At 43.2% G+C, this 19050-nt stretch overlaps 1 protein-coding gene and 1 long non-coding RNA gene across 2 annotated transcripts in view; both read right to left on the bottom strand.

Annotated features, from left to right (window-relative positions):
• Window positions 1-249: 249 nt before the first annotated feature.
• On the bottom strand, window positions 250-9061 carry LOC146821497 (uncharacterized). Its single transcript, XR_014963178.1, has 2 exons — window positions 5269-9061; window positions 250-4724 (listed from the first exon to the last, which is right to left on the bottom strand). It is a non-coding gene; the product is annotated as an uncharacterized LOC146821497 (long non-coding RNA).
• Window positions 9062-9716: 655 nt separating this feature from the next.
• The window catches only part of IYD (iodotyrosine deiodinase), a 303802-nt gene continuing 294468 nt past the window's right edge, over window positions 9717-19050 (bottom strand). The window contains exon 5 of the mRNA XM_085612483.1: window positions 9717-12559. Coding sequence (XP_085468609.1) covers window positions 12377-12559 — 183 coding nt within the window. The 3' untranslated portion in view covers window positions 9717-12376. The remainder of the gene's footprint in view (window positions 12560-19050) is intronic.

Raw genomic sequence — 19050 nt, 5'->3', positions numbered from 1 at the left:
GTCGCAAGTGTCAAAGTCCCCCCCCCCCCCAACCTGCAGCACACATCCTGAATCACAGTAAACTTCTTAGAAAAAGTCACGTACAATTTTAGAAAAGTTATGCTGTATTAGTAAGCGTGCGTAAAAAAAAGCAGGGGTGTAGTTGCATAAAAAATGCAGGGGTGTAGTCGCAGGGAATGCATGCGTAACCTAGCAAAGTTCCCATGCCATTATGTAAACAGCTAGAATATCAGTTTAAGAGGCTCTGGAGATGTGTCATAGTTTATTAGCAAAATTGACTACATGAAAGATGATAAAGGCAGACAACTAGCGACAATTGGAAAAGCTCCCATAAAATTTCCCCAGGGCATGAAGAAATACTCAAAAGCGCTAAAAGGTGTAAAATCTTTACAATTACAGAATAAGAGCTCTACTGTCACACTGAGGAACACCAGTACAAATAAGCATATGAACTTTAAACATGAACTACTTATAAACATTGTGGTTGAACAAAAAGAAACACATAGAAGGCGTGACGAAAGTTAATGAAATGTTCGGAAACCTTGAACAGTTTTATTCATGCAGCAATTCAAAATGTATAATTCTTGGCACAGGGTGTACACATCTTCCAAAGATCTATGAAAAATGTAAAACATATTAAATCATGGCCAGACAAAGTCAAAGATGAGAAAGATACAACGAGCGAAATGATATTAGGTGTGGGGGGCGGGTGCTATTAAATGTATAGTGCAATACTGCATTACAGGCCAGGTTTACTCATTTTTCAGACAAACGCAGCAACCAAATTTGAAATGCTGTGTTGCGCAAAGTAGAAAAATGCGCAGGACCATATATACTAACACTGACCTTCTGCAGCTGTTGTCCCCGGCGCTAGTCCTCTAACAAGGCAACATTATGCCACACAGAACCTCCCACCATAGTGCAGGGATGTGTGCACTCTCTAGCATAAGATTTGTCCTGAAAGTAAACCCATTCATTATAGATTTCTATGCCAGGACAAACCCAGAAGGATCCCACGCAGTGGATGCATGTTGTGCTTTGCAGCAAACATGCAATGTGTCAAATAAGATGTTAGATTTTGATGCAATGCCCAGTCTTTCTATTTTAGTTGATCATGCATTGCATAAATCTTTGTGTAGTGTCACAAATTCGCCCCACTAAAGGCCACTTGATGCAAAGTGATGCAAATCAGTGCAAAGTAGTTTTTGAGCTGAGAAGCAGGCACCCGGATAGTAAATATCAAACTCCACTTTGCTCCAACAAAAACGTCTTACTATATCTAGACTTACTTGTCACAGCGACCGATTAAACTGTGTGGTCAAATACATACAATTATCTAAACCCAGCAAATGCACCCCTTCTTCCAATGCAAGTTAGGTCAACCAATTAAGTGTCGGAGAAACAGTTATAATGAAAGCGCTGCACCAATGAAAGATTTTACAACTTTTACATGCGTCGTGAATGTCCTTTGAGTGTAAAAGCAAAGTCACCACTGTTCAGTGCTATCCCTCAAAGACTAAAGGGCAAAGATGTGTAACTAAAGCATCCTGTGCTTTGTGCATTGCCACAGTGCAGCAGGGTGATGTATGCCTTAGTGCAGCAGGGTGATGTATGCCTTAGTATCCGCAGTAATGTACTGTCCCAGACAGTCAGTGTTTAATTTGAGCCTGTGTTTCCAGTGTTCGGCACTGGCACTTAATTGTTGACACCGGAACTTATGACAGCTGTCACATGGTGGCGCTGTTTGGGCAAATAAAAGATTAGCAGAATAACGGTTGTTTATTAATTTAGTATACACTAAAAACAACTACTACTAGCCACCCAAGCCATTCTTATAGCTTTGAGGGCCTTGAACAGTCTGCAATGTCACACTTGTTGCAGAGTGAAGGTTAGTAGTTGTGTGGGTACTGTCATTGGCAGAGCTGGCAGTGGCAATGGGTGGTGCCAGCTGCACTGGCATCCTGACAATGGCTCTGGCACTTATTTCCTTACTAATTTAGCACTGCACACATTGCAGCAGGGTGATGTGAGCCTTAGCATTCTCTGTTCATGCATTATGCTATAAGTACTAAAGCAGGATGATGTTTGCAAAGCGCTTCGGCTCTGTGCTCTCATGGAGATGCAACATGGAGATGTGTGCCTAAAGTGTGCTCTGTTCCGTGTTCTGCCCCACACACCTGGGTTGGGTGGTATGCCAGAGGCATTCTTTGCTCTGTGCTGTACCACACACACTGTAGGAGGAGACTGTTTGCATAAGGGAATCAGCCGCTATTTTCCACAAAACACTTCTGCTCCATGCTCTCCATCATACGGTAACATGATGACTACCATAGATGCAGCCTCTCCTCGGTACCATCCTACACACAATGAATGAGGGTAGTATGAGGCTTGGTAGGAAAACAGATACTGATACAAGCTGCTGAATGCCTCAAATGTCCTCTGCTCTATGTAGTCTACCAAGCACACTATGATAGAGTAGGCTAGTGTGTGTCTGACCTCTCTCAGCTCGCTGCAGATCCACAATCATACTACTGTAGGGGAGTGTAGCGTGCCTGAAGATTCTCTAATTTCTGCAATATGGCACACACCTCAGAAGCAGGAGACAGAGTGTGACTGAACATAATTTGATCTCTGCAGTTCAACAAAAACTACCACAGACTGCTGCCTCCAAATCTCCGGTGTGCTCCTGGCGTGCCCTGGGAGTGTTGCTGGCACCGTGAGCAGATCATGGCCCCGAAAATGGATAAAGCGGATAAGCCGGTCAAAGCAGCAATTAAAGATTCCTCGAATGTACCCGTGGGCGCAGGGGGGGGGGGGCGTTGGTGCCTTCGATGCGCCTAAAGTGACCAGCACTGCTACTGCGTCTTCGCGGGGGCCGAATCCAGCACGACGAGGGGGCCTGTCGAAAAAGGCTGTTGGTAGTGGGAAGGATGCCGGCGTTGCTGGCGGAACCCGGCTTTGTGCGGCCACAGAGGGAACATTGCAACAGCCGGCAGTGGCGGAAGCCTTCCTCATGGCCTCGGCTACGGCTCCCGCCGTCTCCGCCAAAAGCATAAAGCAGAGTATTCCCAGCCTGACGGAGGCCGGAGCATTGGGAATTACAGAGACTGTGGAAGCCGTGTCGTGTTCGGCAAAATCCTCCGCTATTTACCCCTCCATGGATACAATGTTGTATGAGCAGCCCAGACTGGAGCAGGGCTTGCAGGTGGATCTGGCTTAGCAAGCCGAAAACTTTCAGGCAGAACTTTCACCACCACAGCTGTCTTCCCTGGAGCCTGCGGGTGAACAGGCCGAGGCTGCACATGGGGATAGAAGTTGCACGGAATCTGGGGGTTTATCTGGGATCAGCACAAAGAGCGGTGCTGAGATTGGAAATATATGTAGCAATAGCACTATTAGTTCTGCTGTAACTGAAGGGTCATGTATCACCGTACCTGTGGATAATGTTGCAGACCATAATTCAAAACAAATCCCACAGCGACACGAAATGACGCATGGATCTCCCGAGGGGGATACGTTTTATTCGCTCAGCGATGACTCTGAGTCTCCGGCACCTAGCGACTTTAATACTTATGAAGAAACAGACTCAGGGGAATCCTCCACTGTGCAAAAAGGGTGCCGTAGCAAGTCAACACTTCAGAAGTGCAGAGCGAGGTCCAGAGCAAGTCCTGCTAAAACTGATTTGGCAACGGCCCGAAAACTGGAGTGGGATTATTTGGCTACCAGTATGGTCTATGAGAATGACGGGCAAGTGGGACCAGGCGGCCTGACTGTGTCTCCTGGACTCTCTGCTCCACCCTCATTGGACTTAGTGTACTCTACTCTAAAACAAATGCAGGGGGAGGCCAGATTGGAAGGTAGGAGGTCGCACCAAGCTACTAAAAAACTGCAGGCCTATGCACCGAAATGGCCGAAAGGGTCACTCATGTGGAGGATAGAACTGTCGCTCTAGAGGAAGAGGTTGACAAACCACAGGGATTCAAGGAACAGCAGGAAAAGCAAGCAATGGACATGTGCTGGAAACTCGACGATTTCGAGAATCGGCAATGCAGAAATATCGTCCGATTATTAGGTATTGCCGAAAATGCTGAAGGGTAAAATATAATGCCCTTTGTTGTATCCCTGTTAAAAGGAGCTTTCCCGGATCTTGCCCATTGGAACTGGGATATGGAGGTTCAGCGGGTTCATCGCTTTCCAATGATGCAGGGGAGAAGCAACTCAGCCAGGCAAGGGGAGCGCCCCAGAGCAATCTTGATGTATATCGGGAACTTTCTTCTCAGACAAGCTATAATCGATAAAGCAAGGCCAGATGCCAAACGGACCTTTGATGGACATGCCTTTTTCACTCGCCCAGATTTTTGTCACGCCACGGTGGAGCGCAGATGGAGACTCCGGCAGCTGATAACTCAGTTTCAGGGGTTGGGCTGTGAGGCGTACTTGTTATTTCCCGCTAGTCTTAGGGTTATTTTTAATGGGCGGGTTCGAATGTTTTTTCTGAAGTTAAGGCTCAAGAATTTATGACAGAGCTGAAGGATGCAAAAGGGAGGGGTGATGTAGGCCATCAGCCGCAAGGGGGTTTGACAGCAGAATGACTGATTATCAACCATTGTTCTTGTACTTCTCTTGCTAAGCTACGTGGGGGTTGTGGGTGGTGGTATCTGTTTGTGTGAAAAAAAGCTGACATAGCTCTCCCTCTTTATGAAGATGTTCGGTATTGGTTATCACTAGGCCCGGGCTAAAATTTCGTTCTGTTCACGGAAATTGCGATAATTTGACATTTTCGCGTTCCGCGGAAAGCGCGAAAATGTCAAAATTTTCGCATTCCGCAGCTTGGCGATAATTTGTTTCTTGCTCGCGCTGTAAAATAATACATTCTCGCGCACGCGCGATCGCCTTACCTGAATCCCTGCGTTCGCCGTTCGTTCGTTTTCTTGATCCGGTCGCGTTCTCCATGAGATGTTGTATTGTTTTTAGCCATATGCGCTGTCTCGCGACAGTTCGCGCCCGCAGTGACATCATGCGTCGCGCGATCACATCTTTCTTCTCGCGATCATGCACCTCGAGACAACTGAAAACAAGATGGCCGTGCCCGCGAGCCACCACATGGGTGAGTTGGCGAGCCGCAACCATGCAGAAAATCTCACGAACATGCGGGAAAAAAACTTCCGCATCTTCGCGATATTTCCGCGTGTTTGCGATAATTTTTAACATTTTCGTGATAATTTACGAAAGTGGATTTCGCAAATTCCGCCCACCCCTAGTTATCACGCGGTGCGGGTTGGGTGTTAGCGGTATATAGGGGAAGGGGGGAAAAGACAGCAGCAACTTGAGACGTGAGATTGGTTGCCACACATAGGTCATGCCTGACCTATTTGCCTGTAAGGGTTGTTGGGGGGTGGGGCAGGGCGGTGGCTTGGCTCAGTGTGGGGTTTGGGGATCAAGGCGGGGTAGGGCACAGCACAGCACATTGTATGAGGAAATACGGGGTTAAAGGTTTTAGAAGGTATAGAGAATAGTTTTCTCTTAGAAGGGAAGTGGGAGGATATTGTGGTAATAAAAATAATTTTTCTCTGAAGGGAATTTACCAAAAATTGTTTAATGAATCTTAGAGTTGTCTCAATCAATATTTGTGGGCTTAACGCTCAAGTCAAGCGGCAAAGGGCTGCAATTATCCTGAAAACATTGCGAGTTGGTATCCTATGTGTTCAAGAGAACCATATAGAGGGTACCAGAGGAGGAACAACTTGGGTTTCGGCTCCTGGTGGCCACTAAGCAAGGTACTAAAACTAGAGGGGTTGCTAGCCTTACCCAAGGAAAGATTTAACTGTTAAAAGGAGACTCTCAGATAGGTGGGGATGCTGGGCACTAGAAGAATGTGTGTTTGATGGGGAGCCAATCACTGTGTGTTCAGTGTATGGCTCAACAGCAGATGACCCAGAGGTATTGGAGTTCTTGGATGATGAGCTTGCCAAATGGCCTACCCCACTAATAATATGTGGCGATTTTAACATCAATGGGCTTGGAGGACTCTGGGGAAATGCTGGAGATATATACTCAGGGCAGAAGAGAAAGGTCTTTAAGGCACTTACTAATATGGTAAGCAATCATGGACTTATAGACTTATGGGATGATTTAAATATAAAAGATCTTGGTAGTACGTTTTTTTCCGCTCCACACAAGGCGGTTTATAGACTTGATTACTTTTTTGTTTCACATTCTTTAGCGCATCGGTATAGAATAGAGAAATATCCTAGGATATTGTCGGATCATAATCCCCTGGTCCTTACAGTGGCGTTCACTAAAGGAGAGAGGGGTGAGCGGATATGGACCTTCGGAAGGGGACTTCTAACAGATCCTGAATATGTTCTCCATATGAAGGAGTGGATCAAGGTATTCTGGGATATAAATAGGAAAAGCGCCAGTTCAGGTGTTGTGTGGGACGCTTTTAAAGCGGGGATCAGAGGGAAGACACTTAGCTTTAGCCTACATCGGCAGAAGAGGGAGGCCCAACGTGAGGAAATGCTCTATAAAACTTTAATTAGGATTGAGGAGGAGCTGGCCATAGCGGTGGATACGGGTTTATTAATTGATGATATCCTGCTTCGGCTTGCCTGGGCTAAGGCAGAAATTGGAGAATGCTTCCTAGCTAAAAGAGAGCATTGTCATGAATTCAGTGAATGGGTCAGGCACGAGCTGGCAGTTAGACTCAGACAAAGGAGTGTGGCGAGCGAGATAAATGAAATAACAGATGATTGTGGAAATGTAGTTATAGATTCATCTGGGATTCAGGAAGTGTTTTGACAATTTTATCAACGATTGTATGGTGAGGAATCCCAGGTGCGGCAGAATTTAATTCAGGGGTACCTTAATAGTACTCCATTGCAGAGTATTGAATCTGAAGATAGTGAGATGCTGGAGGCAATAATGACACAGGATGAGATCTATGGTGCACTGAGGAATCTTCCCTCAGGCAAGGCAGCTGGACCTGACCAGATTCCCCTGGAGTTCTATAAAACGTTTTGGGTTGTAATTGGATTCAATCTGGTTGATATGATCTGCTGAGCACAATCGGGGAGCTCGGTTCCTGAGTCCTGGGCAGGTGCCGACATTATAATATTTCTAAAAAAGGGCAAGCTTTCTCGGGAACCTGGATCATACCGGCCGATAACGCTCATGAACTGTGACGCTAAGATTCTGTTGAAAGCCCTGGCGACCCGATTAAATACTATCATAGGGAAAGCAATTCACCCGTGTCAGCATGGGTTTATTCCAGGGAGGGGGACTGGGACTAACCAGCATATACGTCGGGTAATAACCCTGTTTGATGCAGCGTAAGTCTCTGGGGACCCTATGGCTTTGATGCTTTTGGATGCAGAGAAAGCTTTCAATAGGGTCTCCTGGGATTATCTATGTGAGGCAATGAAATGGTTTGGTATCGGGCGGCTTTTATTAAAGCTATTCGGGCTTTGCATAGAGCACCAACTGCTCGCTTGAGAATAAATGGGAAATATACTGCACCATTTGTGATTAAATGGGGCACCAGGCAGGGCTGCCCATGTTCACCTCTTTTATTTGCTACATATATAGGTCCTTTAATTCGGCAGCTGAAGGCCTGTAGGGAAATTGAGCCAATCATCTATCATGGGCTGGCAACAAAAGTCCTTGCGTATGCAGACAATGTCGTTTTAGTCACTCCCAATCCTCTAGCAGCAATAGCCACAGTCGAGGAGACAGCTCAAGTATTTAGTGGGATCTCTGGATATGCCCTAAACAGGCAGAATACCCAGATAATTAGGAATGAGGGGGATTAGACTCTCCGATTCACGGGTGACAGATTCAGTGGTTTATCTGGGTATCGATATAATTTCTGAACTAAGGGATTTGGTGGCTATAAATATTGAACCAGTCACCTGGAAGGCTAAAAAAGACTTTGATAAATTTCACAATTTGCATTTGTCACAGGTGGGCCGCTGCAATGTGGTTAAAATGGTATTTTTACCAAAAATACTGTATCTGTTCAGGGCAATACCCCTAGAATTTGGGAAGCAATTGTTTGTTGCATTAGAGAACCTGGTAAACCGGTTTGTCTGGGCACATGGTAAAACTAGGAGGGCCCTACGATATATGACACTGCCCCAGGAAAGCGGAGGCTGCGAGGTTCCAGATTTTAAACTCTATTATTGGGCTGCGGCTCTTCAATATATGTGTGGGCTGTTTGGTGGACGATATGAAGACACTAGTGTTGAAGATAGGTTGCCAGATGTATATAGGTTACTGGTGGGTGAGGATGCAGTGAATTGCTTTATGAAATTCAGTGAGCCTAGCTATTTTAAAAGAACAACATTTAAAACTATGCAGGCAGCCTTTAAAATCTGGGCTGCCTTTAAGAAGAAGACGGGTCTTGGTAGAATGAATTTCTATACCCAGCTGTTTGGAAATCCTGCGATGCCAGAAATCTTTTCAGATCGAATCATGGCAGAGTGGGCGGGGCTTGGCCTTTCGAAAGTTGGGGATTTAATGGGTCCGGAAGGAATCTGTCAATTTAGGGACACCCAGGACAAATTTGGTATTAGTACTAGGAACTTCTTTAAATATCTCCAGCTTAGAAGTTTTCTGAGCAAACAGATGGGCGGGCTTAACGGTTTTGGTAAAGTTAAAGACGCTATAGGAAGCGGTGAGGGCTGCACCATAAAAAGAATTTATTTTGAACTTACATTACTTAAGCAGGATGATCTAGAAAAGCATGGGAAAAAATAGAAAGGTAGGTTGGGTATAGATCAGGATAATTTTCTTGAGTCTTTAGAGCTGGGGCAGACAGTTTTGTGCTCTGCTGGGCTTCAGGCCCAGCACTATAAGATAATTTTTTCACTTTATTATACTCCGGCAAGGATTGCACAGTGGGGAGGGCAGGAGGGAATTAGGTGTCCCGGTGTGATTTCCCGAGTGCTGACCTAACCCATATGTTTTCCACCTGTCCGCGTCTTGATATGTTAAAATCCTCAATTGAGACATTCTGTGATCATACTTTGGACTTGAAAGTTAAGCTAACCCCAGCCTTAATGCTTCTTGGGGTTGATAACAGCCGGGGGCAAGCTTTGTCTCACCGTTTTCTTTTTCTTGCTATGGCAGTTTTGCGAATTTGTGTTGCTTCAGCTTGGCTCGATCAAACTGCCCCTACATTTCAGCATTGGCTCGCTAGGTTACGTGCTGTATTTAATTTGGAGAGGGGAATTTACGAAAGTAAGGGCAAGAGAGGGAAAACTCTCGGTAGAAGTATTTGAGAACCTATTTGTAGGTGGAAGGAATGTCAGTTTAATAATGAGCCCTAGACATCAGAAAAAGACAGGAATGTAACTATTGGTCTGGTTTTTCCCCTCCGCTTGTTTTCTTTTATGAATTTCATTTTACGGGATAATAGCTAGGTTTCCCTTTTAGCCGTTGACAACTCTCAGTTTTTTTTCTTTCCCGATTTGAGCTAATATAAAGAGTATGTTAAAGAAAGTGTTTTTTGAATGGCGTATACAAAAGCAGGAATGATTAATCCTCATACGTTAATGAATTGTATGTATATAAATTGTGAACAACAAAAACTACCGCAGAGTAGCTTAATGTGGTCTGAACATTCTCAGTTCTGTGTAGTGACACAGGCACTTGAGGAAGTTAAATTTTGAAATGTGTCTTAACGTTAAAATAGAAAATACGATCCAATATAAAGGTTAGAGAAAATGTGCTTTTATTAAACGTGCAAAAAAGAGAAAAATGCTGCTTATTTCTGCAGAAAGCTACCATTTCTGTCCTTCTTTTACTAATAGGCCTCAATCTTTTCTCTTATTCCTTCCTTTCCCTCAATAGAAAGAAATGCCTTTTTGCAAATGTTGATTTAACATTATAATCGAACTGCAGAACCTAACATATTTGTGAAATTCGTGCTGCAAAATGTATTTATTTCCTTCCTCACACCATATGACTTCATCGTATTTTAGATAGTTACATCAGCCACATGCTCATGATGAACAAGTATATTGCTATAGGTTTGACTCTCATGATCTAACCAGGACATGCTAGATATTAATGTTTCATTTCATAGAACAGTTAACAGAGTAGGTTTGCAAAGGTTCTCATGAGAACCTTCCTAGATGTATTTTCTTGTAATACACTGTTGAAACATTCAAATAACAACATGTTAACATGGACGTTTACTGTGGGAATTGAAAAAGTAGATGACGGACCAATGGAAGATCCTTTCGTATTGGCTAGAGTTGATCCAACATTTGCAAAATGTTTTGTGTTTTTCCATATAGTACATGCACCCAGTTAGAGAGGCAATGCATTCTATGCACATATTTCCCCCCGCCATGACGTCTAGCACCTAGCTGTGCTACTCTTGCCCGAAGTTGCTGTGAGCTACTGCTAACTGTGTTTTTCTGATATTCTGATGCCTTTCTTTTGGGAAACGTTCTCCATACTGATCCTAGCTATTGCTGTGAATATTTCCTTCTACCTGTGTTAACGGTCTCTACTGCAGCTGCTAAGGAACCCAGTTGAGTTTCCAGAACTTCTTTTTATGGAGAGCTCGACCTTTTAAAGCTATTAGCCTGTTGCCCCAAATTTTTTGCTCCTTTCCAAAGGAACTCTTTATGGGTTACAGCTAGGATAAATTAGGGCCTTTTAGATTAAGATAGGGATTAAGGGCCAGATGTACAACCCTTCCGTTCAGCAACTCGCAAATTAAGACACGCAAAATGGAATGTACAACAGTGTCTCAGACACTGTTTGCGATTCATAATGGGGTCGCAAATGACCTGCCTCATCAATATTCATGAGGCAGGTCGCAATTTGAGCCCCATTGTGAATGGCCAGCACTAGCAGGGATGGTGGCCTGCTGGGGTCAGCAGACCACCATGTCTGTGACTGCTTATTAAATAAAGCAGTTTTTTTTAAGCAGCCCTTTTCCTTAAAGGAAAATGGGATGCATTTAAAAAAAATGAGACGTTTCTGTTTCATTTTTTAAGAGTAGGCAGTGGTGTGTGGCACCACTGCCTGCTCTTAAAAACTATTTTTGCATACATTCACAAAGGGGGAGGATTCCCCCAGCGGACCGCTTCCCGTTTGCGAGTGGCTTATGGAATACACTGTTATTTTGTATACTAATTCTAACCAAATTGTTCTTGATATTTCTGTAAACAGACTTATTTGACTAACCTAAATAAAAAGACAAAATTAAGGACTAATCTCTTAATGAGAAAATAAAACTTTAAAACTTCACCAGAACTCACGTCATTGACTGAACATTAAAAACTATAAGTTCATGATTAATTTAGAAATGTAGTTGGGTTGTGCTCCATTCTAACAAACTGGGCAAGATTAATTGACCTGAAGTAGGAATTTGCGTGGAAATTGGATACTCTCTTAGTAAGTTTCAAGGTGGGGCTGTTTATCAAATTTTTATGAGATTTCCGCGCTTGCACACTACAATAGAGTAGGACAGCATATGAGGTTTTGGGTAAGTCCCTTGCTCATGATTGGATGGCTTTGTTGTCTATCTCAATTGTCTGCTCCTGATTCAATAGCCTGCCTCCTTATTATTGTATTTGTCTCACCCCGGAGATTTTCGGTCTCATGGTGTTCCAATTGGATGAGTTTCATCTTTCCACTGTATACTTGAGGTTTTCTTCTCTTCAGCTTTGATTTAAACACTCCATAGAAGTGAATGTTTCCTTACTCTTTCCCTCTTTTCCTTTTCCCACGCACCATTTACTCCCACGGCCTACTCCACTCCCCTGCTCCCTGATTTTTTAAGTGCTTTTTTTTTATAAGGGACCAGCATTTGTAAAGAGTTGTTGAGCCACTCCTTTGCTTTTTTCACACACTGCACAAATTATTTAAACTTTTTCTTTCATTTTAATATACTGGCCTTACATTGTAGGCCATCATGTCAGATTAGGAAACTTAAAAAAAGACCGCATGCGTCATAATGCAGAGAAACACAGGCATCCTAGCACATGCACCATTACTCAAGGATCTGCAAGCATTACAAAGCTGAGGGTCCATATCACCGGCCTTTTCTGTGACTCGTTGTGTCTTACAACAGACTTTCATCTAACTTTCTCACAAATTTCTAAGAGTATAATACACTTACTCACAGAAAAAAGCTTTGTGAATCAGGGGCCTGTTTAGGCTTATTCACGAGCAGGCCTCACCTCAATCTGGAGTAAAGTACAATTACTCACAAGAAATTATTTACTGATTACGCCTGGACACTCACAAGTTAATCCCACCCACACAATTACTCAAAGAAAAAGCTCTGTGAATTCGGCCCAAACAGAGGAAGAGAGGGAGGGAGACTGTCTGGCAAATATTTTTCTTTTTGTCCTTTTTAGACCACGACCATGATGTCTTCCAGTGGTTTCCTCTTCAAGTCTGGCACTGTGGCATCTTTGCTGGGGTAGCCAACAGGCAGCAGCATCAGCAACTTTTCATTCACTGGGCGCTGAAGTAAAACCCTCAGGCGAGGGCCACAGTTCAGGGGAGTAGTGGTCACAGTAACCAGGCTCGCATTCTGAAAAAGATGTAAATGAAGATTATTGATGAGATTTGAGGAAATGGCAAGAAATATTTCCCAATGCTAGATATTCTTGCTTTTGAACTCCTTATTTTCTATTTTATGTTTTTCCTAATAAAAAATACGCATACATTTCGTGTAAGTGATACATTTTTATAAGAAACCAATTAGTAAAAATAATTATAATGCCTGAATCATAAAGAATTTTGCTTCTGGAAATAACCATACCTGATGCAGACAATCATAGCAATCATTTTTAAAGGAAAGTGTTGTTATTTCTGTCCTGTAAAAATCTAGTAGTAATGACAGGTATGTGTGTTTTCCTGAGTAGGTTCCCCTATAATTGTAGAGAACATCCACAAACTTATAAGTTTGTGGGTGTCCATCAATAATTTGATGGTAGTTTGTCACCCTGGAAAAGGTAAGAGGCAACGCCAAGTGTTACTTGGTGGACAAAGCTCATATCAGTACTTTGATGTAACTCTGGGTTACGCCAACAGAAAATAGGACCGTTAACTGCCACGCTGGCATCATAGAAGCATCAAGAAGTTTAACCGAGTCCACACACTGGAGAGGTATGGATCAATGATAGGTGTTTATCTAATATCATCGTGGGCAATGAACTGAGAGAGGGAGTTGAGCCTGGATTGGTTCTTGTTATCACGTGCCCATAACACTACCAAAATCATCCAGAACTTTGAACCCAGGGATGGGATCTCCCTGAGGTGGTCTCTAACACCAATGGACATAGAAATCGCATGCCTTGGGAATTGACTGTTATCCCTGGACCTCCCTGTGGGACGACAAAAGTGTATAGTGTTCAGTAGCCAAGTGTTTTTTCTTTTATGTTGTCGTACATAATTGGGGAGGTTGGTTGTTATTCTGCTCCCGGAAGTCCAGGACATCCAGCTTGTGCAGGCAGCTCAGAAACTTAAAAGTGCATAATAATGGTCATGCCATAGACTTTGTTAGAATTACTGCCATGGCAACCCATTAATCTGGAACTCTAGTCAACATTGTCTTTCCTCATTCTGTATGTGGCGCTCTGCAAACTGCCCAGCAAGACCGGTCTGCAAATTACAATAAACTCTATAATATTTCCAGTAGAGTGACCCCCTAAATACTGTCATCCATGAGGCCACACAGTATCTTGTCTTACTGGGATTCCAAATACTCCTGAAATGTTGGGCCCGATTCACAGAACTAACTTAAGACAAAATCCTAAACTTACTACCATTTTCGTATTCACAGAAGGCACTTACTCATTTTGGTATTCACAGAAGACACTTACTCACTTCTGTATTCACAGAAGTTAGGAGTCCTAACTTTAGGACTCCTAAATGCCTTCTGTGAATACCGAAAGTCTTAAAATTTGGATTTTTCTCAGTTTAGGAGTCCAAAAGTTAGGACTCCTAACTTTACTACTACTAAACTGAGAAAAATCCTAATTTTAAGGCTTTCGGTATTCACAGAAGGCATTTAGGAGTCCTAAAGTTAGGAGCCCTAACTATACTACTACTAAACTGAGAAAAATCCTAATTTTAAGACTTTCGGTATTCACAGCAGGCATTTAGGAGTCCTAAAGTTAGGACTCCTAACTTCTGTGAATACCGAAATGAGTAAGTGCCTTCTGTGAATACCAAAATGAGTAAGTGCCTTCTGTGAATACCAAATCAGTAGTAAGTTTAGGATTTTGTCTTAAGTTAGTTCTGTGAATCGGGCCCGTTGTTTTTAACCATGGCATTTTGAGGTTTGGCTTGACAGCTTATTTTCATTAGAGCTCATGTGAACCAGTAGCGTAACACAAAACGATGCCCATACCCCAGCACATAATGTGAAGAGGTGCCCCTGAGTGTTGCATATTACACAGATATTCACTGGCCTTGGGCTGTATGGCCCCTCCTGAATTGTTGGGGCCCCTTGAAGGTGTGTGCCCCCCCTGCGCTGCTGGGACCTGCAATACAACAATAAAACAATAAAAAAATGAAAATAACACGGAGCACTTTGGGTTAATCTCCTCCAGCTATCATCTTTTTGGGACAAACCCACTTCAGCAATTTCCTAGATTAAGCATCTATTGCATTTTGGACTAGCCCATGGCACTTTGTGATGTTTACATTTTCTCCGTATTGACTTTGAATTGATAATTGTCAAAGTCAATAGTGTCTCTGAGTTTGTATCCCTAGGCTCCTTGGTTTGCAGGAGAAATAGCCATTATGGATGCACTATGAGAACGCGAGGCTTTGCAGACGGTGACAGAGAGCAGCACAGAGCCAGCCCTTGTCATGACAATTCTTTCAACAGAAGCAGGTGAGCTTTCCCAGAAAGGGCAGAATCTGCAGGAAAAAGCATCATCTTTGGAGGGCTACTTCTTGTATATCCCTCTGCCGCTGGCATGCTGCTGCAAACTCAGGATTTGCATGAGAAGATGCTGTGGTCACCCTACGGCAGTGGTAGGGGGGCCAACAGTGATCACTATCCTTATGGGGCTGCCTGTGCCAGCTACTTCCTCAGCATGGCTGATGACCATAGAGCCTGCAGACAGTGCCAGTACTCAAGCCCCCTCCATAGAAGGTGAGGGAGCAATATCCTTGATACTTTCCAGCAGCCATTGTCTCTTGGCCACTGTCCACAGTGAGTCACTGCCTTTGGAGGCTTCAGAATTGGAGCTTCTGCTGTCCGGTAGAAACAGAGTGAGAAGTCAACAGGGTACAGAATGTTCCCAGGAGCTGCCTTGACCAGCTCCTGGGCCTCGGACCTGGGCAGTTAGTTTTAAGCCCTCAAGCACCAAGTCTTGAGTGTCAATCAGTAGCACCTTGTCACAGAGTGGGGTGGCAACTCTCCCTGAACCCATCCCACTCTGTGACGAGTGAGGGACTGCTGCCTTTCCTCAATGGCTGACCTAAGGTTAGCCAATGAGGGAAGGCAGCAGTCCCAACCCTCCTGGAACGTCAGAGGCTATCTCCTTATGTTGAGGCCCAGGTCCGAGCAATTGGTGACACTCCCGCTCATCACAAGGGGGAAGGCCTTGAAGCAAGTAAATTAAGAAAAACTTAAATTGCCATAATGGTTTTTACAATCATTGTTGAGATATCAATCAGCATTTTCCTGTAAAAGACAGCAATATAGGGGCCAAAAGGAACTAATTTCAAAGTCATATTTTAATTTCTGCTCGGTCTGAGACCCAGAGGGACCTGGCCCACTTAAAGCCTTATTATATTATATTATATTATATTACATTTCTTTTCATTTTAGAGAAATAGGTCAGGAGAAGGAAAAGCCGTTTCCCATTTTCCTAGCATAAACTGCAAGGGAAACTGAATTCCATGACCTACCTTTCACCTTGGCTAATGTCTCTTGCAGCAGGCATTCAGAAATCAACTGAATTGACTTACTACAATTCAGTAGCAATGTCATTTTTAGGTCGAGCGTGAGCCAGTGCGCAAACGCTGCTCTGCGATGAGCTGTGGTAGTTCAGTACGGAGAGAAGCTTCGCCTACTTCCCCGCCCTTATTTTTCATTGGCTTTTGGGTTTGTCCTTTGTAAATGCTGTCTTCTGATTCATTATGTGGCTTGTTAGTCCCTCCTTACTACATCCATGTTGTCGTTTGTATTCTCCCATGGTTACTGGCCCCTTTACTTGGTTGTTACACGGGTCGTGTACTTTAATAAGTTTGTTCATTATGCAGACAACGTGCTTCGCTTACATTTAGTGGCCACACCAGCTGTCACTTTTGTAACAGTCTGGATAATGCTGCAGCAGGGGCGGGCGGTGCGTGGAATACCATTGGTGGACCGCTTCCTCTCGTCGGCCGAGCTGGGATGGAGTTGGGGGGCTGCCGACGAGGAGCCGCCGCTTTGTCCAGTGGGCAGCCTGGCCCCCTGGACCTGGAAGCTGCCGGAGATCGTCCGGGTGATGTGGCTCCTCTGGAAGTCCAGGGCCCGAAAATCCAGTGTGCAGGGAATGTATCAGGTACCTACTGTTAATTAAGTGCTCATTGTGGTGCAGTCTGGCAGGCTGTCATTTGTAATTTATTTCCTGTCTTAATTTCTAGGGAAAGGCTTGCGCATGGGGTGTAGGGTTATTTCCGGCAGAGCATTTCTTGTTTGCAGCAGGCATTATATCCATATTTAGCAGAGTGTTCATTATGCAAGAAAATTAGATATTACAGATGCAGCTGTAAAACAATAATTTTACGAAAAGCGCCCGAACATCCCTGTCATGATTCGCGTGTAGGATATCTAAATTTGCACTTGTTGCACATACGTTTAATACGTAAGGAAAATTGAAAACATTTTCCATTGATTCACTTTCAGAATAGATATACATAAAAAAAAGATTTGCTTTCTTTCGATGTGCCATGAACTAGGCTGCTGTAAGTACTTACGAATACTGGTAATGCACAAAATGAATATCCTGTGTAATGGGAAAACAATACGTTACGACCTTGCTGAAACTCTGGCTATGTAGAAAAGCCATAATACCAGGCGAGGAAAGGATATAAATGTTGTCCGACATGTTGCTTACAGTTGTACATGTTCCTCAATTATTGTTAAGATTAGTACATGAAAAAATGGGTTACTTTTTCAATGTACATTAAAAGAAATAAGGCCCAGGTAGTGAATTTGTCAGATATATGGGTATTTTGAAATATTACAGCTGAATTGTAACGCCGCAGCAGAATACTCCTTACTGTACAGTGTGAAGCTGAATAGTGTTAGTGGTACTTATAAAGCACAGCTGTTTGTATGTGTTAACACAAAGTATGTTACAATCAGTGTCAGGTATGTTTCTGAATACACTGTGAAATGAGGTTGTAACACTTCACGTGAATGGTGGACTTTGTAGTCATAACAGTGATGTTGTGGTAGGGGAGCATGTAAATCTGTTTGCTTGGAAACTGTTAAACTCCAGAACAGCTTATCATTTAGTAAGAACTGGTTAACTGTTTACTGCCTATTTTCTCACAACTATTAATCCATTGTTTACTTGAACACCACAGGGGCATACATTACCTTGCATGAAAGATGCTTAAGAACTCAAGTTGGTCATTCATTAGATGGTTTGAAACACTTACAGACATTAATGTGATTTTGAGAAATGCTTTCCTCTGGCACTGCAGTTAATTTAGAAACCTCTGACTCCATTGCCTTAACCAGTAGGCCACACCATGGCATTCTCTAGTAAAGAAGCAGCAACTATATCCCAAGTCTCAGTTTAAGACGTTTTTAGGTTGAGCCTACCCAACAGTGAAACTATGTAGTTGAAAAAGACCTATTGTGCACATGCACTTACCAAGATCTTCCAGTGAGTTTAAAACCCACCCATTGCTTACCCTTGGTTAGCTTTAATATCACTCTCATTAACTTTCTTCTTATTCGATGACTTGCCCCATCTTTACTTGTTGTTCTCACCAGATCATTTCCCCTTCACCATCCCCTTGATTTGGCTAATTTGTGTCCTTCCACTGCTCACTTTTAGGACACTACTTTTTTCTTTTTGATTACAAAATCCATGAGAGTGCATGCATTTTCTTGCTCTCTCCCTTGGGTGCCCCCCCCAAATACCACCCGCCCTTTGTGTTTCTTCCGTTGTCCGTGCCTTCCACCCTACCCGCCCTCACTCCCGTTGTCGTAATGCCTACTATTTGCAATGCAATAGGTTTCGCATTTACGCGAGTTTGAACTATTGGCATTGTCAATGAAAATGCCTTTCATTTATGTTTTGGTTTTTCAAACATAAATAAAACGCATTGTTATTTACAATGTCAATAGCTTAAACTCGCATAAATGCAAGACCTATTGCATTGCAAATGCGTGTTTGTCATAGGCATCATGAGTCGTCTGTAAAAAGGAAATTAGAGAAGGGCCTTTATAGAGAGACATCACAATGTCTGTTGCAAGAGTAAACAGCCAGGGTCAAAAGCAGGTGAAAGAGTATAATTACATCTGCAATTTAAGCAAAGAAACTGAGAACTGGATTTTTATTTTTCTTATCTGTTTTTCTAAAATGAACAGCGGCCAACAGAAATGAAATATTTATTTGTTAAGCTAAACAGGCAAATGCGGCTGACTAGGGTTCAGCACCTCAGTTCCTAAGTTAAAAAAAATAATAAAGTCTGTGCATCAACTTCCGGAGTTCGCCACACTTCCACTCCACTGGAAACCAGACAAGTAATTCGTAAGGAGGAGGAAGGTGCACCAGAAACAAAGTCAATGAACTTCAAATGTATCCAAAAAGTTAATATTCTTTATTGTAGTTGTTGTTAAAATCGGACCTCAGCCAGCGCGTTTTGTTCCGCACGGAACTTCGTCAGGATTTATGTATAGTAATCTTAATCCAAACGTTCTACGTACGAGGGTCAGTAATTCCCAAGCTCAAAAACACAAAAAAAAATATTGGCCCAAGATGCGATTCTTAAATAGTCCCACGATTATCCAAAATGCAAAGCCCAAGATGTGGGCAAAATCTCCACATTCACACGAGT

The sequence above is a fragment of the Triturus cristatus genome, chromosome 6, assembly GCF_964204655.1.
Source record: "Triturus cristatus chromosome 6, aTriCri1.1, whole genome shotgun sequence".
In the NCBI taxonomy this organism is placed as follows: Eukaryota; Metazoa; Chordata; class Amphibia; order Caudata; family Salamandridae; genus Triturus; species Triturus cristatus.
This window is presented reverse-complemented; position numbering and strand designations above follow the sequence as displayed.